The sequence below is a fragment of the Parambassis ranga genome, chromosome 24 (genome assembly GCF_900634625.1).
Source record: "Parambassis ranga chromosome 24, fParRan2.1, whole genome shotgun sequence".
Classification (NCBI taxonomy): Eukaryota; Metazoa; Chordata; class Actinopteri; family Ambassidae; genus Parambassis; species Parambassis ranga.
Genome location: NC_041043.1, coordinates 11,029,542 through 11,053,208, shown reverse-complemented (window position 1 = coordinate 11,053,208; position 23,667 = coordinate 11,029,542). Strand labels below are relative to the sequence as shown.

The 23,667-nt window shown below is 43.1% G+C and overlaps 1 protein-coding gene across 7 annotated transcripts; it reads right to left on the bottom strand.

Moving 5' to 3' along the window:
- Positions 1–310: 310 nt before the first annotated feature.
- LOC114428508 (kinesin-like protein KIF13B) lies at positions 311–23,531 on the bottom strand. Of its 7 annotated transcripts, none has more exons than XM_028396973.1 (43): positions 23,392–23,531; positions 23,173–23,285; positions 22,818–22,903; positions 21,850–21,943; positions 17,470–17,482; positions 17,294–17,354; positions 16,719–16,811; positions 16,313–16,493; positions 16,084–16,171; positions 15,825–15,959; positions 15,544–15,656; positions 15,255–15,366; positions 14,639–14,851; positions 14,437–14,547; positions 14,020–14,154; positions 13,794–13,924; positions 13,382–13,468; positions 13,005–13,195; positions 12,571–12,805; positions 12,311–12,473; positions 12,065–12,211; positions 11,823–11,972; positions 11,554–11,682; positions 10,909–11,082; positions 10,668–10,825; positions 10,408–10,540; positions 10,182–10,319; positions 10,062–10,091; positions 9,868–9,967; positions 9,371–9,497; positions 9,101–9,156; positions 8,893–9,011; positions 8,570–8,746; positions 8,392–8,484; positions 8,007–8,159; positions 7,541–7,618; positions 7,215–7,271; positions 6,563–6,656; positions 6,178–6,296; positions 4,528–4,602; positions 3,707–3,772; positions 1,495–2,776; positions 311–1,317 (listed from the first exon to the last, which is right to left on the bottom strand). In XM_028396973.1, the coding sequence occupies exons 3-43, from the start codon at positions 22,885–22,887 to the stop codon at positions 1,049–1,051; spliced, it is 6,150 nt and encodes a 2,049-aa protein (XP_028252774.1). In that variant the 5' UTR covers positions 22,888–22,903; positions 23,173–23,285; positions 23,392–23,531; the 3' UTR covers positions 311–1,048. The 7 variants fall into 7 exon arrangements, with proteins under 7 accessions (XP_028252774.1, XP_028252773.1, XP_028252775.1 ...); XM_028396972.1 differs by having other exon boundaries at positions 23,173–23,294; positions 23,392–23,530; XM_028396974.1 differs by having other exon boundaries at positions 6,178–6,260; positions 23,173–23,294; positions 23,392–23,530.
- Positions 23,532–23,667: the final 136 nt, after the last annotated feature.

Here is a 23,667-nt window from a genome sequence, read left to right as displayed (position 1 = left end):
CCAGTGAAACACCATCCACTTCATCCCAATATAGCTCAGAAAAAGAGGACTGAATGCTGTTGTATCAATCTCAAATCTAGTTATGTTCAAAATTACTGTATTGCCCATTTCAGAATTTAGTGCCTTTTTTGGACAGTAGACTGTTCTGTAATTAAGATGTAGTATATATACATTTTTTTGTACAGTTTCTTTGTTCATTTTTTTAACTTGTGTTTATTTTAGTATGATATATATAATGTACAAGAGAATAAAGCTATATCAATGACATGTCTTCTTTGTTTTGGTAACATACTGATCACTCATTGGTTGATAAGAGCAAGAGGTTTATTTATCAATATAAAAAGTTGATTTTTGATTTTCCATTGTCAACAACATACTGTTTTGATCTTTAAATAAATAAGCATTCAAGCTGTCGACATGATCAACTTAAATGCACATGTATAAAATACCAAACAATAACACTATATGCATTAAAACAAACATAATCCCTCCAATATCCTTACACACAAATCAACAGGACCCTCTACGTATGATTCGTTTTTGATTATTAAAATCCAGATCGCATTGAACAAACAGCTAATTTCAGTAGTATTTTGCATAGAGTACAACTTGGTCAGACAGTAGACAGACATTTAAAAGCCCACTTTTGTGACACTACTAACAATACAGAGTGTTGTGATGTATCACGCTATAAGGCACGGCTGCTGAGCAGTAGTCATTGGATTCAAGGCACATGAATATAAATGACAAAAATCTAAACCAAACATCCAAATACGCAGCAGGTATCAGGATTTTACTGTTTATCCAGTGAAAGTGGAGCCAGGCAGTGCTTTGACTGTAATCTGATAAATACTTTAAAAACTAAATTAGAGAGAAATCATTATTAGTGTGCACTTAAACATTCACATTTGGTGACACATTCAAAGAAAGAGTCCTCAGAAGAAAACCTGCAGAGGAGCATCAACCAGTCATATCACACACACCTGCTTGCTGAGGATGATGGCCAAAGCAGGTGTCCACCGGTTAGCTGTGCACATCTCGTGCCCCATCAAGTGTTCCATGACTTCCGGTTCTCTCCTCTGCTGCGGCCGGTCGATGCTCCGCCTCCCTCACCTTTGGCCAGAGCAGTAAGAGCTGCCAGGTTTGGGCTGGAACCAGACAAGTTGGCACTATGACGCTTTTGCTGCTGCTGCTGCTGATGTTGCTGGCGACGGCGTTTGGCACCACCACGGTTCACTCTGTGAGGTCTTACCAGCACTCCGTAACCAGGGTTACAGTGGAAGTAGTGCTTACCGCCCACCGAGCCATCGTTCTTTCCTGGAGATAAAGACCAAGGAAGGTTTGTGTAAGTGGCAATGTGACTAAGTAGGTTTAGGTAAGACCACCAGATTTAATCTAAAGAACAGTTCTAGTTATCATTTTTACCAGATTCAATGAAGGAGACTTTCCTGCCCTCTGATAGATCCACTGCCGGGTACGGCCTACTGTACCTACCTGCTGGTACCTCCAGTTCCACTCCAACCCAGGTCCCCTCTGCAAAATCTGTGGGTCCTACATATCGTACTGTTCCGGTCTTATTTGACCCCACAGTCACAAACTCCCCCTCTTTCAGCCACTCAGGAAGAACAGCAGAAGCAGCTCCATCTCCTTCCTCAGAGTCCGAGATAATCTCCAGGCTTTCCATCGGCACTGAGAGGTTTAGTCCTGTCCCGAGGCTGCTGGCTCGATCCACCTGTGCAGGTTTACCCTCTTCCTCATGCAAAATAGGCTTAAAGGACTTGAGGTCTGAAGACTTGACTTTCTGGATCTTGAATGGGTTCGCTGCTGAGGAGCCAGATTTGCAAGGCTGAGGACTGAACAGAGGGGCTGCAGGTGTTATAGCAGAAGGGGCTACCTGCTGGACCTCATCGAGGGCTGAGGATGAGGGCAGGAAGGAGGTGTTATTTAAATCTGTGGCTTCGGAAGCTGGCTCTTTGTCCTTGGATAAAGCTTGAAGATCAGCAGAGGGTTCTGGAGCAGGACTTGAAGGTACAGGTACTGCTGGGATCAGGTTTGGAGCTGGATCTTGTGTACCATCAGGAGCGTTTTGTTTGGGCTGCTGGTGCTGTGGGACAATAGATTCCAATTGACTCGGGTCTTCTTCCTTGTTAGGTGAGGGTTCACACTCTGTGCTGTTTGTGGCAGGCTCCTCCAGATCTTCTGTGGCTGGTTTGGTTTGGTCGGGTTCTATCAGCTGTACCTCTGTATGTTTGGTTTCATTGTCTTGTACCACTGAGTCTTTAGGTGTCTCTGAATTGTCTAGTTGATCTGATCCAATGTGGGCAGCTGCTGAATGTGGTTCTTGGCTTGATAAATCAGCTTCTGGAACTGGATCAGGTTTAGTTTTTTGTTGATTCTGGTTTGAATTAGACAGAGTGTCGTCTGGTTCAGGCAGCGATTGGTCAGTCGCAGACACAGGTGAAGACTGCTGAGGCTCTGACTGGTCACCAGGAACAGATTCATGACCAGTGGTGACAGGAAGATTTGAAAACTGTGTGACAATATTTTCCTCTTCCTCTGCATCTCTGCTGGAGCCTAATGGAGGAATGTCCCAGCTCAGAGTGTAGACCTCAGACAGCGTGGCTGTAGATATGCTGGTCGACATGTAGCCGCTGGAGGCTTCGCTTACTGGGCTGGGGTTGGAGTCGTCTGTCTCTGGGATGATTGGCGGTGGGAGGGGCACGGACCTGGGAACGTCTGTCTGGAGGTCTGAAGGAATGATTTCCTCAATGGGAACCTGAAAGGGGAAACCATGGCAACAGTGGCGTTAGCTGTTTTACACCGGACTCTAGTTAGAATGTACTTAAACCTTCGCCACTTGGGGGCAGCAGAAACAAACTGACAACAGTAACTTGCCTACTTGTGAGGCTGCTGTAAAATCACATGATAAGCCACCTTCCAAACAATGTGCATGTGGCTGATCCACAGTCATTCACACCAATCAGACGAGCTACAGCCGGTGGTTATGGGTGGGTTTTAGGTTCTCAACAATATGACTAGATGAAGCCAGTGAAAAATGGTGACGCACATGATTCATCCAATAGCTGTAACTGTAACAAACCATCTGTGGCATTAGCATAGCAGGTGTTATTGGTAACAGTAAAAATTAGGTTGGTCAGTTTAAGCTTTGAGTAAATGTGCCTGTTGGACAAAGTGGTAGGGTTTGAATAAAGGAAGGTAAATAGCATTCCCTTTCTATCTCACCTTTACATAGTGTATTCCAATTTGACAGTTGGCAGCTAACTGTGCATCATCATCATCATCATCTTCATTAAAAGATGCCAAAAATCCGAGTGGGGCTTGGAGCAGCAGCAGTTATTGGGTTAAAAAAAAACTTTCTTGGTGCTACAATCTCTGTAATGGCAATGTAACTGTGCTTCTGTTTGAAAGTGACTGACTGGGCGGCCATGTGTCTTAGTTAGTGCCTTCTACTTTTAAATAAACAAGAAAACAATCACACAGCATGTTGCTTTCAGAATATAATGGTCTACACAGCTCCTAATGGCCTGGCTGCGCAGCACATTTCAGAAAGTCTCTCAGGTCTCCATGTGCTCAGAGCATTTAGCATTTATGCAGCCTGAGAATGGGGCTGTTTGTCTGCTGATCTTTTGTGCTCTCTTTCAGATACCTACAGTAAAACACCATCTGTGTTTTTTGGAGATCTTACCGGCTGCTGATGTGTACTCATGCCCTCTTCGATGCTGGCTGACTGCACCACGATACGCGGCAGACTCTAAGACAGTCAAAGAAAAGGAAATACATTAAAAGTTATTGGTATTTGAGATAAATAACCTTAATTAATTAGCACTGAGAGGGTTTCAAGCTGATTTAAAAAAAAAAGAATGTAATCAGCAGCCAGTCGGCATCATTTCAGTCCAGCTCAAACCTGAAGATGAAATATCAAGGCAAGCCTGCAGATTTCAAACCTCTTCATTATACACTGCATGAAGTGGTGATTAGCTGCAGTGGGGGGATTATAAAGTAGACAACATATCCTGGATATCTATACTTGTTTTTATTATTTTTTTAGGCCTATACTGCATATTAATGTATGAAAAGAAATCAAACATTTAATTCATTCATAGTAATCAACTGTCAAGATGTTGACATGAGATGCAGAAAGCGCAATAAAAATATTTGTTCATCAGATCACACTGACGGAAGATAATCACAATAAACTGGTAAAACAATCAGGATAATTACACCTTAATTATAATTGCACCCAGAATCATTTATCCCTGTTCAGTATTCAAGTTACCTCTTTAACACTCAATATGATTAAATATTCTGATTTGCCTCTTCACAATTGTTTTAGTTTAGTTTAGAAGAGGCTAACACATCGTTTTACAGTATTTTAAGATATATTTAAAAGATGTCTAATTATGACAGTGTGCTAAACAGACCCACTCATGAAGATGATTGACAAATCATTACTGTTATCTTGATCGGGACGCTGTGCTGTTTGGTCTGAGTGGAATGTCAACCTACATGGACACCAGGTCTACTGTCAGTCAGCAGGTCAAACACATCTATCCTACTCCTCTCCTGCTCAGGACATGAAATCTGCAAGTCAACACAGCAAGTCAGCTACTTCTCCTCCTCACAGCAAGAAGCTGCTGAACACAGAAATGTGAAAGTTTTAGTATATACTAGCTAGTTTGTACTAAAAAAATTAATTGCTTTTCGGTACCAAGCCTCTGCAGTTCATTGCTTTTATCAGATATAGTGTTTTATGAAATTACACTTCAACAGCCTGCTAATATTTGCAGTACCTGAGGCTTTTGTTTTATGTGTTGACCGCTGTAATACATCTGTGGCAGGCGGGGGAGGAGAAAGCACTAATTAGGCCTCTGGCCTCAAAGAACGCACCAAAGAGGCCTGTCAGGTTTCCATTCCTACCACCACCGCCACCACCACCACGGCACATGATTTCCCTGATTAGCCTCCCTCCGCAGCTCAAGGTGCTAATCAGTCAAATCAGACGCTGTAGTGTTTGGCTGGCGTGAACAAGCTGCAGACTCCCAGGTCTCGATGGCACGAGTGGAGTTTGGAGAGAACGAGGAGGTGGCGAAGAAGTGGGGGCGACGTGTCAGAACGACGAGGTTCACCTGCTCCTAATTAACCCTGCTCTACGCACTGTGTGCTCCCATCTCAGTGGGGGCTGTTTGTAGAGTCTCTGCTGTGATCCCAAATATTATACAGGATGTCAATCACTCAGGAGACTCCTGCTACGTTTGTACTGTGTGAGCTGATAATTTCATTCTCAAATCTGTTACTCAAGATTTCAACAAACTTAATGCTGTGGCAACTTTAAGTTGATACCTGAAACATTTAAACATGAAAGCGGAAGGATCACTCATTATTGTCTTATATGTCTTTTGTAGTTAGCAGAGACAAATAATGATCAACATTACATAAAGGCCTTAAAGAAGCACTCAGCCAGAGAGGATAAGGATTTAGATTAGACTAGATGGCAACATCGTCCTACATTACCCATGATGCAACCTGTATTTGTCATGTCATTTAGGAGTTAAAATTTACATCTTGACTTGAATGCCAGAACTCCCCAGTTTCCCCAATTTCAACTTCAACCTCAACCCTAAAATCCAAGATGGCCGTTCTGCAGAACTACAGTAGAAATATTCTGTACATTATCCCCGTCTGATTTAATCAGTCATCCTCGTACTGTCTGTCCCACTGCACATTACTTTCTCTGCATTCATACAAATGTCACGTAAACGCTCACAGGTCATAAAATTTGTCATCTTCCTCCTTTCCTCCTGGTTTTCCTGCTGTGTGCTGCAGGTTTGGGACAAACCTCTCTGCAGGTTTTTCTTGTCCAAAGATCTAAAAAAATATAATCTAAGCTCTACACAGCGGTGCACTTTTTGATTTTCTTCTGAAAACCACTCATCTTGGGCACTGAGGCATTTACTCTCTTTATCTATTCATTGTTTGTGTTTCCATCTACATAAGCTCTGTTTCCATGGCAACAGAAGAAATGGGACCAGCTGCTGGTGAGTAGAGGAAGGAGGGGGGGGGGGGTATTTAGAGTCAGGTTGCAGTGATAGATATAAACTTTAAATCCTTGATAAGACAGCGAGTACAGAACACGTTCCAAGGAATGAATGAGTGTACCTGCTGATGGACAGCTGTCTGGTCTCTGCTATTATCCTTCCCACCAGGAAGCAGTGACTTGAGCAGCTTGGGTACGGCCTTCACTGGAGGGAGATAAGATGCAGCAAAGCCTGAATGCACTGATGGAGAAAAGAGGAAAAAAGAGAAGCAAACACATGGGGGAAAAAAAAGTAGGAAGAGATAAGGTTAAGAAGGGAAATTGAGAAATGTGTTGGCAAAGAAGAAAACAAGTGGCCGTACTGAGATTTAGAGCTAAAGGATAGATATAGCTGGCCACTGGCTACAGCATCAAATACAGAGCAGATGACATGAAAAGCAGGCAAAGAGGGAAAGACACCTCAAAGCCAGAGAATCCATTAGAAGATAAAGGTTTTATCAGTTGTACCTGTCTCTGGGTTCAGGGTCTGAGACACAGAGCTGGGCAGTGTACGTCTGGTTGGGGGAGGCAACACGGAAAGGTCTTGATGGCTGTCCCACCCCTATAAACACACACACACACACAGGGAAGGTGACACAAATGTGGCTTAAAGGAGCATTTCAATAATCTTTGACCTTTAGCAGCATCTATTGGTGACCAAAAAGAACTGCAAACATGCAGAGAGACACTCGTCACAGCAGCTTTAAATACATTTTCATTTACCATAATTTACACTGTTAGAATTGTCAAACTCTTAAGCTGTATTTCAAAATAAAAGTCAATTTCAGTTCTGTGTTATTTACATTAATATAATTTTGCAAAAATAACTGGCACTGGCAGCAACTCAGATAAAAACTGGGTGAGAAACTGTGCAAGAATGTTGACAGTTGACATCGTCTCACCTCTTTCACTTCTTTTTTATTGGTTAGTGAAAGGGAAGTGACATCAGCGAGCATGCTGGTGTTTCAATAGCTGAACTATTTTCAATTTGATGAGTGCAAAGGAGGAAAAAAATGATGCTAAATGCTGAAGTGAACTTTATACTGAAAATTGATGCTTAAAATGGCTGCCCGTTGTATTTAATCTTCCCCATTTATTACATTGTGGAAATGTGTCTCACCTTGAAGTCATTGAGCTTATGAGTGGAGGAGTAGAGTTCCAGACTGCTGGCTGACAGCTGGTTAACATGTTAGAGGGTTAAGTGGAGAGATGTTAGTGACACTGCGTAACAGCAATGAGATTGGTTAATGGTTACATCATGAAACCCCAGAATGTAAACAAGCCAAATGACAGTGAAAAGATTTGAAGCTAATCCCCAAATAAGACAGTTACATGAGACAGAGAGCTGTGAAAAAAACAGCAGAAATGTGTATTTATGCAATCTAAAAAAAAATGTGAAGCAACCCTTTAATGCGCAGAGCTGGGTCAGGGGTGCAGCTCTCTTACCCTGTTGACGTTTGGAGAGCTCAGGCAGCGTCTAGCAGCTTTGCCTTTGACTGCCAGCTGTTCCCTTACAGCCACCTCCTACACAAACACACACACATTTCACAAGCATTTCTAATTGTGTGATTTATGGAAATACTGTCACTTAGCATCTCTATCTGGATGATTTGTGTTATGTGGTTGAATGATTAATTAGCTCTGTCTTTTTCTTCTGTTGGCAGAATGGAGAGGAACATGTTCCCTGTCTGGCTCTGGATGACAGTTTCCAAAATTGCATAAAGAGTAAAGATGACAATGAGCATTTAATTATGCTCAAGCTTTAATCACACGGGCCACAGTTAGATAAGTGCTCAGACTTTTATTTGTTATTCTAAATGGGATAGATGATGATGAATACCAAATGATTTTAATGCATGAAGATACATATCCGGTGTTGGAAAGAAACAAAACAAGAGAGAGACTCCCTGACCTGTCTGAGTCTGTCCAGAGTGAGGACGTTCTCCACTGCTAGGACGCTGCGGAGGTATTTTTCTATGGCAGCCTCGCTGTCAGCAGATTGATCGTCCTCGGCGCTGGCTGCCAATCTGGCAAGCATCTCTCTGTCCTCTGGGCCGTGGATATCCTGTGGGAGAGCACGGTTACAGGAAGTAAGGATCTGGGATCACACGACATTTACATTATCCTGCCTGACACATGACCACTCACCAAAATATTTAGCATTCCAAACAAAATGTTGATGTCCATTAAAGTGAGGTCTCTATTTAATGTATCTGATAGTATCTAATTTTCTACTTTCTGATTCCATGTTTTCCAGCTTGTACAGACCTCCATCTGCCCTGTGATCTGGCACTCACCCCTGGGATGTTGGAAACAATTTCAAAGGTGACTCCACAGCCTGGGATGGTGCTGCGATGAGACATTCTCTTCAGGAGACTCTGGGCAAAACCCTGGCACACAAATGACCTACATCAGCTCAACATATGAGTAGGAGACAGCAAACCTTCCACCCATCATACATTTGGGGCCACCCACCTGTCTCCCAGTGACGTTGACACAGATGCGCTTCCTGAGGACCAGCTGCATGTGAGCAGGGTGGCTCAGCTGCACCACCACGCGCACCGTCAGGTAGACTCTCTGCTCAGCGGACGTCACGCGACTCAACTGGGGGCACTCGTGGACTGTCGAGTCCCATGAAGCCTCCACCTTCACCTGCATCACATGGATAAAGAAATGCTGAGAGAACTCCCTCCACTTCTGTTTCCTATTCTCAGTCCCATTGGTTGGTAGTTATTTGCACATTTGATTACATTATCTCCAACCTGAACTCACTGGGCTGCAGATCTGGGCCTTCTTACCTCTGGATCACAGTGTTTAACAATATGAAGGTCAAAGAAGTCATCGTCATCCTCCCCGTTGAGTTGTGCATCCAGTCCTCCGGCCAATGGAGCTGAAAGACTGGACTGGAAATCATCAGCTGGAGGGAAAAGAAAAACAGAACATGAGTGGGTTCACTGGTTACTAAAAGAAAAGATGATTCAACAACCAAAGACAGTGACAACATACCGCTGAGATCCAGGAACAGGACAGGAATGTGTGTTTCCATTCCAGGGACAGGAACCCTGCAGAGAAACACTGATTAAACTGCTTGTGCATGTTACAGTGGGGCTGATGGCTCCCGCAACTCATCCAGAGCCAAATAAGAAGCTGATTTAGATAAAAAATAGCTTTTCTTAAGCAATCCTGCCCAATAATATGCTGACTAAGTGAATTTGAGTCAGTGTTTGACAGAGGAGCTGTACGTTCTCATCACTTTTCCTACACACACACACACACCTTTCTACTGGTGCTCCGGGGATGCCACTGCCAGCCGATGGCACCAGAACAGCGTTGCGTTCTTCCGTGAGGGTCAGACGACACTCCAGCAGCTGGGACTCCCTTTCAACATCTTCCTCTGACTTATCTGTGCGAACAACCAACAAAGAAGACAATTAATGCCAAAACACACCCACCAAAGGCAAATGGAAGGTTTGGAGCCATCGGGGGCTCAAAACTTACAATAGCTGTCACGTAACCTCTAATCAGTCATTAATAAACGGTTTCTATTTATCCACATGGCTGCTCTGAGAAAGAATCTACACACTGGTGCTGCATCTGAATGCTGACTTTGTATCTCTGTCAGATAGTGACAGATGAAGACAAAAAGTGCTGCAAAAATTATACACTGCCAAATTTATTTCAATGAAAAGAAAAATGAAGAAGAAAGTTGAATCTGTACCGATGTTCTTTTCATCATTTCAGGCATTATGTTTTTAAGACTGTGTGTACTATACCTGGTTTGGACACTATTTTCTGCAGCTGCTGGTCCAGATACTCCTGTCTCTGAGTGAGAGTGATCAACCACTGTTCCCTCATCCTCTCCAGGTCAACCTCCTAACACACACAAACAGTGGCAGGGATGCATGACAGGAACAATCTATACAAACAAAGGACATAATGCTGCAGCTTTTATTGACAATGTACTTACTTGATAGCTGTCCATGTCTTCATCCCCACCCTGAAAGTTAAACACTTAAAGTGTCAGATACAAAAAGGACAAAAGTGTGATTAAACAGTGCTTTTTATATCATGACTTTTTCCTCCTTACCCATTTTGGATCATTTCTGGTGATCTGTTGGACCTTCACGTCCCCGATGGAAACAGATAGGATGGAGGCTGTAATGAGAGGCATGGTGCCTGAGTCTGGTACTGGACGCACCTCCACCTGTGCCCGACGAGACTGACCCTGGAGACAGAATAGTATCAAATCAAATACTGCTGTTTATCAAAGAGTTTGTGCATCTTTATGACAAAAAACAACAGCGCCACAATACCTGTCTGAGCTGGAAGATTCCTCCTGTTCGGACATCTTTAGCAGGAACAACTTCTACAGCTGTGAACACGCCCGCCTCATTCAGCTCCATCAGTTGCACCCACAGCTCCAGCCGACGGGTCACCTCACTCCACCTGCAAGACACCCAGATAAATTCAGCTTTTAATCACGCACATCTGGACTACTGATGACACCATGTACTGTGTAAATGTTCTATATTGTTGTATATTGTTTTTTTTTTGTTTTTTTGTGTCACTGGACCTCTCTCTGAGGGATCTGGTCTTGGCTTGAATCACCCCGAGGTCCCACAGCGCCAGGTTCCTGCGATGATTGACCTGTTTGTGGCCGTACACTTCAATGGCCACCGCGCCCTCAGCCAGGTACTCCACAAAGTCCTCTGATACTGGCATAGACAGCTCCTGAACACAAGAGGACGAAAAAACAAGATTTCTTTTAGGCTGTCATTGTTTGTTTTATCATTACCCAAAAAACAAGCGCTGACCTTGGCACTGTCAAAGACCACAGTACACTGAGGGTCTCTGGAAGCAGAGGATGAGCTGGATGGTGCCATCTCTGGAGCTGTGAACACTGGCTCCTCCTGCCCCCAGAAGTGATATTGACAGAAGACGAAATTGGACAGGTGGCGAGGAAGGCCGGTGGCCTGGAGGATTTTTACCTGAGAGTAAGAAGAAGAGAAAAATGTGATTATGTATGCAAAAAAAGTACTTAAAAGTATTTTAAATGCCTAACAATGTTGTCTCAGAAATATGTTTTTATGAGTCTGTAGAAGTGCATTTTGTTGGCTTACTATAAAAGAAGTAAAAAGTGCCCCTGGTAAATATGCAAGATTTCTCAGCATAGACCTCCTGAATTGTTTTCTTTCATTTCAATGCGACCAAGATATAGGCTCCGAATCGCAGTTAATTAAACATTTCACAGTTCAGTGACCTGAAGGAAGTCACAACAGAAGAAAAACACAAAAATCTGACTGCCTGCCAGATACATTATTGATTCGGAGCTACTTTCCCACTGGCAACACCTGCAACTGACATTATATTATACTCCATTTAAATGAACAACAGAAAAAAGACTGAATGTCATCCTGGATTTCGCATCATTTCTAAACTGAATGTACATCTTTTCTCACCACACAGTCCAGTTTGCGTTCCTGGGCATCTCCATCAGTGCTGCTCAGATGAGTGTCAGGTTTTGCTACACCTTCCCCATCAGAGCTCTCTGTACCACGCCACACCTCCACATGCAGCCGACCTGCCACCTAGCACACACACACAGTGGGTAAGTCACATATCCGCTTACTCATGCAGTGATTTAGAATGTCTTAATGAGTTTTAGTTTATGTTTTTAAAGCAAGAAAAAGTTATTTTGTTTATTGGTGCAAACAGTAAGACTACCTACCTCCCCCTTCTGGTTGATGATGGGCACTGCATACTGTAACTTGACATCGTAGAACAAGCAGGCCAGGAAAACATTGGCCACACCGATCAGACTGTGATTCTCCTGCTCGTCAAAGAACGGGTCGGCACGTTTGAAATACGACCGCATCAACTGGATAAAAATTAGAGGCAATAAATGATTTTTTTTTAATTGATCAAAACTTTTTTAATCTGGCGATTGACAGACAGGCTGTCTGCACTCACAGGGTCGTCTTCATCAAAGTCCTTCCACTCTTGGTAGAGCTCCCTCATGTCCACCAACCTATTCTCCATCTTCTCCAGAGCCCAGATTTGCGTCCCTTTGCCTTTACGACGGACCTGGATGGCTGGCTCACTCAGCACCGCATCACGCTGTGATGATAGATTTACAATATGAGTGAATTCCAGACGCTTCCACCAGACACCTCCATTTTAAACATTTTGGCTCAATAATAAGTGTTCATACTCTACCTTTCTGTTGGCATCCAAGTTGGCAGCAGGTATCTGCAGGGTGACCAGATACTCTGTCTTCTTGCTGAGCTCCTCAGCAATGAAGCTGGCTTCCTGGGCCAACAGCCTGGCCCGAACTATCTGCTCCCTGAGACGCCTCAGGCTTCGAGTCATCATCGCCTCTCTGCACCACAAAAATAAACATGTAAGTTCTGCAACATGCCCTTCCTTTTTTTGGACAGGGAACAGTAAAAGTTCCACATTGTGTAGTTGTGCGTCACCTGTCCTCGCTCCAGCGCCGCATACGTTTGTGAGAGCTGGGTGATGATATGGCAGAGGCAGCAGCACCCACCGAAAGGCCTGATGCCTCCAGGAGGTGGGAGGGTTTCTCTGGGGTGAGTCTCTGGCGAAGCTGCTGTAGCTCCTGCTCGTACATCTGCCTTTGGCGCTCTAGAGCACAGCGCTTCTCCTCCTCATGCTGCCTCTCCAGGGTCTGTAGTACTGCTTGTAAGGGGTCTGGAGAAGGATGAGGAGGATGCAGAAAGAAGCAGAGAGTTAAAGTTTCTTTTTTACTACTGGAAATATGCAATTATGTCAGGAAGTATAACAATGCCCCAAATAAGTTGAGCAGCTTCACAGTCCAAATGCAAATATTGAACCTATAGAGCTGCCTGTTTGTGCCCTGGTTAACTCATATTTTAGCAGACTTACTCACCATTGTTGCCCATGCCTTTCATCATGACCTCGGCCTGGGCAAACTCATAGCTGAAGCTCAGCTCACTTGACACGTCGCTGGACGCGTCAAAGTCCACCTCCAGCCGGTCGGTGCTCAAATACGTCTTCATGGCACTTCCACCCTCCTCCTCCTCACCCCCCACGCGGACCATATGCCTGGGTAGGTTGATCCTGCGTATGTGTGCAAGAACAGGTGGTGGTTGTGTAAAGGGTGTAAGTGAGAAAAGAGGGAGTGAGAGAAATAAGGAAGTGTCAGTGTAAAAAATAGGAAGAGATACAAAGAGGCGTTTGTCGATGCATGCGAATAAATGCAACAATATGAGGATTAAAACACTACAGATTTGAGGTGAGGCAGACCTGAAGAAGTGGTTGTTACCCCAGAGGATTCTGTCCCCGTGGTGAAGCTGGACTGGACTGGTGACTGGATTACCATTTACACATGTTCTGTCAAGAGGAAACATCATGACATGACAGAAACAGGTACAATATGAGGGCTACATGCTGATGGATTTGATTTCTTGTTTTCTTTGTTGTACTGTCTTTTTATGACTGACCTAACAAAGTCAATATTCATATTCAGTTACTTTTTGGTTGCTACCAAAGCAACTATCCACCTTTCTGGGAGCTAAAGGTTCCATTCTATTGAACAGTGGCAGCGAGTACCTTCTTTTGGTTTATATGCAGTAATGTAGCATAATTAACACAACTTTATAGCATTAATGATAATACAAGCAGGCCTTGCAGGCTATATACTGACTACAGTGCATACCGAGCATTTCGGTGATGGGTGAGCACCACGCTGTTGTTCTCTGTGACATCGATGACGCAGTGCTCGGCTTGGATGGCCATCCCACACAGCTGAATGTCCTGAGAGTTAGCTGAGCCCACGCGTGTGTGCTCCTGGACACACAGGAAAGATGGTCACAAAAATATGGCATTTGAGATGTGCAGATCAATACATAGCACTTGAATTGATTGTTTTTGTTCACATATACCTTCAGGTAGTAGACCAGCAGCTCATTGAGAGCAGGGTCAGCGTTGAGGTTGACCAAAAAGCACTTGTCATCCACCAATCTGATGCCAGATGACTGAAGAGAGATACCCAGACTCTCCAGCTGCTTTTGACGCTCCTACAGAAAACACACTTTTCTTATCTAATACATGAATTGATTAGCTGATTTTTCTATCCCTTAGCCGCATGATGAAAGAAATGGAAAGACGGGCGTGAAAATGAACTTCCATACTGAATAAAAACCTGAGTTTATCTGCTTGAACTGATTATCTGTGTCTGTTTCACTTGTGTGAAACTGTGAGAAATCCACAAGAAAAGTTAATGATGTATTCTATTGTATGTAAGAATAAGATTAGGCTTTCAATATTTATCACATACAAAGAAAAATGAAGTATGTTACTTGTGCAATATCCTCGGTCTTCCTGAGTTTCTCCTCCCAGGTGACTGTCATTTCTTGGATCAGTTTTTCAGACTCCTCTAGTCGCTCCTTCAGTTCAGGGGCCTTCATAGACTGATAATGACAGCAGCTGCATTACTATTTATCTCGCCCACAATATTCAGAGTAATTCCACAAGCCGAAAGAAGCTAAAAGAAATCTGAACCTCGGCCTCTGTGAGCTGCTCCCTGAGCTTCTCGACTTCCTCCCGGAGCTCACGGATGATCCTGGCGTTCGGGTCTTCGTTCACCACGGCATGGTTAATGATGCTCTTAGCCCTGTCGGCATAACGCAGAGTGGACAGAGTCTCATCATAGTTGTCTGCTGCCGGGCTGATGGTGGCGACCATGGCAGTGCGGCTGTTTCCTCCGAGGCTGTCCTGTATAGAGAGTAAAGGACAGAAATATCATGGAAAAACACCTGTGTTGAAGAAGTAAATGCACCATCAAACAATTGTGTGAAAAAAGCAGGATTTATGAGCACAATGGGTTTAGAAGAGCTACATTAAAAGACCATTACAATGCTATCAGGAGGCAAATTAAAGACTTAAAGACTACAAAAATTCAAATTACAGCTGTAAAGAACAGAACTAATGATAATAACTAGCAGAACCTTAAAACTTAACAGGCACAATAACAAAAAGCAAACCAGAAAATGAATAATCTTTGATTTTTTATAGTTCTTTAAAAACAGAAAATGTGCTGAAGCTGATGCACATAAATCACTGTCCTGTCTCTCAGTGCTGTGGAATGCAAGGTTTGTTGTTCTCTTTTTTTTTGTACCTTGAGCAGCCAGGTGAGGACAGAGTCTCTGTAGGGAACAAACTTGCTTTTGTTCTTTCCTACTCCTTGATCAGCCAAGGCTGAGATAACTAAACCCAGAGTGCTGAGAGACCTGGAGGGAGAGACCCAGAAAGGAGAGGATAAAAAGAGCAGGGGGGCAACAACGGCCAGATTAAAGTTTACAATAACTACAGTCAAACATATTTTAGAGTTGCAGATAATAAAAATGACAGACGACATTCATTAAAAACAACATAACTGTGACATGCTTAACACGGATGTTCCTCACTTGTTGATGTTGCTGCCTTCTTTCAGCCTCTCTCCTGCTGCTCCCGTCTTTGCTGCTCGTTCACTTCCAGCAAGATCCACCAGACCCAGCTTGCTCACCTTCTCTCCACTTGTCTGGAGCAAACAACACAGATGTCACACACAATCATCATAATAAGATCCACCATTTTTTCTAGCCTTTTTCTATGTTTAAAAAACTTAACTACGTGCAACAGAAAGTGTAGTTTGATGCCGATTGTTCTGTTCTGTTCTTTGTGAAAATATATCAGGACTGCATCTTACACCGGACCGTAGGTCCATGAGTGTGTGCGTGAGGACGATGTTGAACACAGCGTGGGATCGGCTGCTCTCTTCGTTCATGTTTGTAGCTGCCACTGTGCGAGATTTATTTCCCTCTGACATCAGAGACTCTATGTCCTGTTGAAAGCAGACACAGCACAAACAAACAACCATCTTTCTGCATCCAGCTTTGCATTATTTTTTCTCTTGGCAACACAATTGAATAAAAAAAACACAGTTTATAATGTGGTGTTTGTGTTACCTTGTAGCTTGTAACAGCCAGGCGTGACAAACCGTCAACATACGGCCCCAAAACTTTGTGCTCTCTGACTCTCAGTGCTTGTCGACTTCTGCAGAAAGGAGAGGACAGTTGTGTCCTTCAGTCTCAGACTGAGAAATGATTTTTAGCATGCTGCTAGGCTGATGTTGGCACAAGTAAATACATACCACTGTAATCAAAACAGAGATAGCTAGAGTAAACAGCTCCTCACCCTTTGGGGTCGAGCAGATCCCGAACCTTCTCGTTGTAAATCTCCATGTAAGAGACCTCCACAGTGAAGCTCTCTCCTTCGCGGGCCTCCTGCACAGTCCTGCTGAACAGAGAGCTGCAGAGTCGGGGGATCAGACCAGGCTGCTCCGCTGAGCCCATCATGGTGTACGACTTCCCAGAACCTAAAAAATACCACAATGATAGGAAGATGCAACTAAACCACTTTTGCAACTAAACTTTAAGTCCTGCGGTTTACTATAAAAACTGTTATCATCAGAAACAAAAGGTGTGATTGCAGCTTCACTGAACTTATTATTCTTTGAGTATAATAATAATAATGAAACACTGCTACTGTCATACGACGTCTGTTCAAGTGATCAAGCGCCACATTAGGAATTAAATGTTACCTGTCTGTCCGTAAGCAAAGATGCAGGCATTGTAGCCCATGAAGGCATTGTCCAGCAGACTCTGTCCAAGGCACTGGAACACAACATCCTGACCTGCACAAGTCAACACATCAGCAGCTTAAAGTATGGACTGAAAACACACTGAAGTTATAAAAATGAATGAATTCTGCCAGCACCAAGTAATTAATGGCTACTGCAAATTACATATTGCAAATACAGTTAATGCTGGGTTTGTTACTTCCTCCCTGCTACACTGCTTGTGTGGCAAAACTAAACAGACTGAAACATACTGGAGTCAGGTTTATAGTACATGCATAAACAGTAAGACCTAGGGCAATGGTTTCACTTTCCTCTTTTATAATAGTTGAGACCACAGAACAAACCTAGAAGCAAACACTGTGTAACTCTGGTTCCCACCATTCAACAGTCACTTTCTATAAATCCCTAAATAGGTTTGAATATCAGGAAGCAGTCTGTCAGAAGATAAGTTTAAGAAATGACTCACCAGTCAGTGGAGCTACACAGGAGCTAAAAACAGAACGAAGAGCACAGTGACACTCTGAAAATACACAAACCTGCAAACTTGTCCTTTTGGGATTCATCCATAGACCAGAAACAGTGGTCATATGCAAAGACCTGGGGAAAAAAAAACACACAATGTACAAGTCTGCATCACTGTCCCCATAAACCAGAATGACTTTATTACCAGAGCGTGTGTTAAATCAACATAAAAGTTCATTTAAATACTCACCTTTGGCTGATTCCTGAGGGCAGAAGAGAGAGAAATGAAAATATCACAATTAATAACTCATGATTAAATAAACATGTCACAATTTTAAATCTTGATGTGATTATAAATATATATTATATATAAATATTTATTCATCTCATGCTGAGGAGCACATTCCAGGATTCAGAACAAAGTGAAGAATTTTCGTAGGGACAGCGGAGACAAAAAGGTCAGACTGAAGCCTTTTTAATATTCATAGAAAGTCAGCTGAGACCTGATTCAGCAGAACTGTCACATCACTTTCACACATTCACACCTGGAGGCTGTCCAGGTGGTAGCTTCAACACCCTTTTTTTTGACCCAACATGTTTAACGAAGTGAGTCTTTATCCACTGACCATTTAATTGCATAAACGGCAATCAAACTAGTTATTCACCTCAGTTCTAATCGCTCAGTTATTTCTGTGATTGATAATGTGTATGAATTTTTTTCTAGCTAGAACACTCGCTTTTTCAAGGCTTCCAGCTCACAGTGTTACAAGCTGCTGCTGCCATTTGGCACGAGCAGGGAATTTTTTTATGTCCTTGCGGCCAAGGATCAATCATCTCATATGGTGTCTGTGTTTTAGCTAAAAGGCCGCCTGTCACTGCGAAAAGCATGTCCTGTTCACAGCCTGCATGTCCCTATGGATGAGTACAGCCCGTGTGTGACCTGCTCTCTCTCTGACAGTTAGAAGTGCAAAAAATCTTATCTTATCTTATCTTATCTTATCTTAAAAAAACAACTCAGGAACAGCAGAGTTTGCAAATGAAAGGAGTGCAGGTCAAAGTCAGCAGAGTAAGAAGGCAGGATTTCAACTATATGGAGTCAAAGCTTTAAATTCTGTCAAGGTGACTAATCCTCTTTGGCTTCTGGTGAATCAAGTGGAGAATGTGACCTTGAGCAGCACTAAGAGCCTCCTAAACACCGGCCCAGCCTAAATCTCTGCATTCTTAACGGATGGTTCTAAAATATGTGTTCGCCCCGGCTAACGTGGCATCACATGCACCACAGTCAACAAACACATCACCACATTCCAGCGAGTGAACGTCAAATTTAATTATCAAACGTCTCCTGTGCTCCAGCACCACCACATCAGGCTTGTTCCATATCACCGGTGGAGCATTTGTGCTGGAGGCAAGTCTAGATTTAACATGAAGGTTTAGATTAATCTAAGTTGTTGTTCATGCTACTGCTCTAATCAATACCTTTGTATTAAGAGTGGATATTGTAATCAGGGGTGAAAACGTCACTTGTAATTTAAAACCAAATGCAGATCCTACTTCTCTTTCAGAGTTGTTTGATAAGCAGACTGGGCTGTGGAAAGGAGGAGTTGGTGTATAAAAAAATGATGTAATGTGTGATCCAGCATTATTTTTTAACCCTTTATGTCTATAAAAGTGTGTCTAACTTAAAACTCTGTTGAAATAATAATAATAATACATCAAACTTATATAGTGCTTTTCTAGGACACTCAAAGACGCATTATTCATTCACACCACATTCAAACAGTGGAAGACAAGGGGAGACTGACGGAGAAGCGGCTGCCAAGGTGCGCTACGGCCTACACAGTGAGTGCACTGGAGGCAATGTGGGTAAATTGCCTTGCCCAAGGACACACAACAACGACTAGGGCAGAGGTGGGATCGAACCGCCAACCTTCCGATTATTGGACAACAACTGCTCTACCACTGCCCACTGCTGTGACTTAAAAACCTACCCCCACACTGGCCTTTGACCTCCAATCACAATGTAATATTAAAACCAAATCCTGCTCCAAGGTGTGAAATAAAAACAATAGCACTAAGCTGCAAGCTTACAAAGAAAAAAACATTTTTAAATTTCATTGAAACTGTACTCAACATGAAGTCCAGCCAGGCAACAAGTTTGGCACGAATGCACTGATCTGGCAGCATTCCTAAACTCATTTTTACAGCATCATTAAAAAACTTGAGAAATAATGACCACAAAAATATGTGCTGGCATCTTATCGGGGTTGGCCACCTGAAAAAAACGTGTGCATGAGAATCTGTGGTGCTGTAGTCAGGATGAAATAAATCATCCTTAAACACGAGTCGTCTCCAGGGAAGCCTCGTTTGAAATGCAGCACCATACACGACTCAAAACATAGCCTTCACTCAGGCAGAAATATCAATTTGAGGTTTTCGAAAAAGGCTGTGAATGTAGTCATGGCCACACACACACACACACATCAGGGAGCTGTAATGAAACAAGGCCTCCCTATGTGAGATTTGGCTGGTCCATGAAAGAGTAACATTAAGTTCTGTCCTCTCCTGGGCTAGCGAGGACATTCCTGAGATAACTGGCAGAGCCTCGCAGCTCCAAGGAGTCACTAAAGAAGAGGAAGAGGGAAGGTCAGCAAGTCTACGTCCAACAACACAGGACTTTAGTGGCAAAATATAGGCCTGTCTTACTCAGGATATAAAACAAGCAGCAGGCCTTCTGACTATTAGTGTCCTCTTTTGTTATGAAAACCAGGCTTCATTAATCTGGACCAGCTTGAGGGTCTGACAGCACCTGCTGTATTCCTGGGTGCAGCTACCAGGGGTGCTGTAACATATTAACACCCCCTGAGGGCCGCACAGCAATTCAGTTAAAACCTGTCAGGCAGAGAGTTGACTCAGCAAGAACTCCCAACAAACAAAGCTTTTGGCCTTAATAGAATGCAATGTGCTAAAAGCTAATCAAGAGAATTATACTACAGAAAAAAAAAATCAGACTTCCTCTACTGGTTTTTTTTCCTGTTTGACCTTTGTGCTGTTCTGAGACTGTGGAACTGCTTTCCAGTGTCTCATTGAGCCTGTAAAACCTGTTCCCATCGAGCCCCAAAAGGGGAAACATACCACTGCTGAAGCATGTCAGGGCAGAGGAAACACAAAGATCCATATTGCATCGATAATTGTAAAACAGAAGACTCCTGTCTGTGCACAAAGACGGGAATTCAATCTCTCGTTTCTGCAGGGGGTTGCCCAGAGGCATATTTACTGAACAAGGTAATGTGAGCAAGGGCCAAAACCTCTAGGGAACTTCTACCTGCACGGCTCCGACTCACCGCCTCGCTGACTGCACAGAGGAGAGCATGGCACTGGACTGCTTTGTCAACAGCAAACACAAGGATGCGTACTACACGCGCCCAGCGGCACGTTTTGCATCACCAGCATCTGTCACATTGTTAATATTTTCATGCATTCCACTAACAAGTTACCAAACTTGCTGACCAAAGCATATATTGTTAGGTTTGAATCTTGATTCTGTCCCCATTTCCTTTGTACATATTCTGCACGACTGACTACCTGAGCAGAGCAGAGCCTGAACAGACACACCCTTTGTAAAGAGAGCAGCGATCCAGGAAGGACAGAGAGGGAGGAGGAAGAAATAAAAGGGAGAAACGAGGAGGATGGGTGGGGTGAGGGTTATATTTGAGCCTCTTCCAAGTTGCTGAGTGCTAACTAGATAGGCTGGTTCAAGTCTGTATCATTTCCAGAGCCACTAATCCAGAGGAATGTACGATGAGTGTAAATACTGTATGTGTAAACATGTGAACAGGGCAAAACACCGCACAGAACTGGGTTCACTTCCAGGTAGTGACATCAGGCTTCTCCAGAAATAACTCTTTGGACAACAGAGAAGTTTAATGAGGCCCCGAACTGTTAGAGATGGCAACAGCCTCCCCATTTAGCAACCAATGGATTATTGGCAATGAGTTCTCAATGCAAACCTCTGCAGACATATTACAATAGGTTTTATACGTTATCCGCAGTGATTATGTCAAAGCAAGCAACAAGTAAAATGTCAAGTTTCAGTTTGATTATGTACCAGCTGCAATCAGGACAGGCTTGGTTTTAATGCACTGTATTAGTTGCAATAACATAAAGACAAGTGCTGCTGAGTTCTGTAAGGGCAGGACAAGAGAAGGACAAGAGAGGACAACTTTTCTTCCATAGCCAGGTCTAAAATCCTAACATGAAGGCAAAACCCGTTGAGAATAACAGGTCTCTAGTCAAGAACATCTGATCCAGAGTTAGAGCAAAGTCCATTGTGACTCATATATTTTCTGTCTTGAACTGATAGGCGACTAATTAATGTGCGCAAATAACTACAATTTGTAGTCTAGTCTAATGGCATCAGATTTGTGACTCTCTATGTCATGTGATACAAGCCAATACTGCTATAATCACCTTATCATTCAGAGACAAAACCAAACAAATTATGTCAAATGGAACGAGGCAATGTGTCAAAGATGTGAAGAAAGACGTGGAAAAGGAATAAATCTGTAGCATGAGTGAAATTTGTTATACTGGTGGTGTGAAAAACTAACGTGTGAACCTGTTGGCATCTTACCGGGGATCTCCTTTGTTTACATTGGTGATGGCTGGATGCAGAACAGTCTGGTTGCCCTCCATCTCCACCACACACTTTGTTTTTAGGTCTTTTTCTGGATTAAACAGAAGGGGGCACATATTTAATCAGTACATAAAAAAAAAATATAAAGTCAATAACAGTATGAAAAATACAGTAACATGGTGGTATAATCGTTGTAATGTAGTGCTATAACCTTTACAGAGATCATAACTGTCCTTAGTGGTCACTGACAGCTCTTAGTGGAGAATAACAGGTGGCAAACATTGACACTGTGTGCCACTTCCTCGTGATCATAGCACAAGCGGGCCAACATGGAGGGTTAGGAAACAATTTTATTGGTTATGATTCATCTAGGACTTGCCTGTGCAAACATTATGACCCGTTTACTACTCCCTCGGCAGACACTAAGGAAAAGCAGGGTCACGCCTACTCTTCCTCATTCCTACAGTCAAAGGAGTTAAAGACGGCTGCCGCACTGAAACTTCCTGTCAGAGCAGGAATTAGGGCTCACGTGTCAGAAGATTTTGGAGATCAAAACTTTCATTTTACAAAAACCAGCCACACTGAAAAGTGTCAGAGTGGTGCTGCACAAGCTGTCTGTCAGCTGACACTCCAGTTGCTTCTGTCAGACGTATTTAGGCCAGTGACACTGCATTAAACAGGTAACTGTACATGCATTAAAGTCTATTCTCTGTCAGGATGTGATGTCTCCTTACATATGTTTCCATTTTCACTTCAACAGCACACCTGCTAAAAGTGGTTTTCAGTGTGTGATGGTTGGAAAAAATAACTCCTCCTAAATAGTACCGGCCTCAGACAAACACAGAGAGGAAAGCAAATACTGATATGGTGCCTGGGAGAGCTGATTATTCCCCTTTAGAAGTGGAGTGGTGGGAAAAACACACATAAATATCAACACTGTAGTATTACTGTGACTTTATACTCACCTCTCCTGTTCATTGGCCGCACACGAATAGCGACCTTTACATTGGAGTGACTCAGACTGTTGTCATCCATGGTGACACCAAATGACCTGCAGCAAATGAATGAATGAATGAATGAATAATCACAAGCGACAATCTCTATGTGCTCACCGCTAAAATTTACATTGAGTGAGTCTCATCTGATTTTTACGAATTACACCTGAACGCATCTATTAACTTGGCAGCAGCGGTCTCTCCTCTTATTATTATCGTTATTACAGTATTCAAACTTACAGCCTGGTCTGTATAAATAGTGAAAACTTCAATGAGGACACAAAAGCTTAAGTATGGTAAATTTTGTCAACAGCAGTGAACTAACCGTGTGAAGGAGTGCGCAGTTGTTTCCCTGTCCGACTCTCACAGGCACCTTCAAGTACTCAAACACGGCAGCAGCAGTAGCAGCAGCTAGCATGGGACGCTAACAGCACCACACTAACAGAGCTGTGGTTAAATATATGTATTGACAGAGTGACGGCTGAAATGTAACTACATATCTGTACAGCGGTGTTTATTTAAAAGTTTAAAAAAAAGGACTTACGGCAGTCCACAGTTCATTCTTCCAGCTCTTCCACCTGCTGCATTTCCTGAAACTTCCCTGCAGAGATCAGTAGAGCCATGTCAACTCGCAGCTAAAGGGATTTGCTGTGAGATTTAGTTAAGTGAGCTCCAAAGTTCCCTGGTCGCTCTACACACGCTTGTACAATTGTCTTAAGAAGGGATTTAGCGCCACTCTGTGGATCCACATGCATTACAACAAGACAGTGTTTCTTCCCTCTATGTATGTGCAAAACATACAAAGGAAATTCAAAGATCC

Excerpts from the sequence above, each read along its gene's own strand:
- LOC114428508 (XM_028396973.1), bottom strand. The coding sequence starts at position 22,887 with ATGGATGACAACAGTCTGAGTCACTCCAATGTAAAGGTCGCTATTCGT. Across the intron at positions 10,826-10,908 it reads TGGTCTTTGACAGTGCCAAG|GAGCTGTCTATGCCAGTATC; the intron begins GTCAGCGCTTGT and ends TCTTGTGTTCAG. Across the intron at positions 3,773-4,527 it reads ACAGTAGACCTGGTGTCCAT|AGTCTGCCGCGTATCGTGGT; the intron begins GTAGGTTGACAT and ends TGACTGTCTTAG.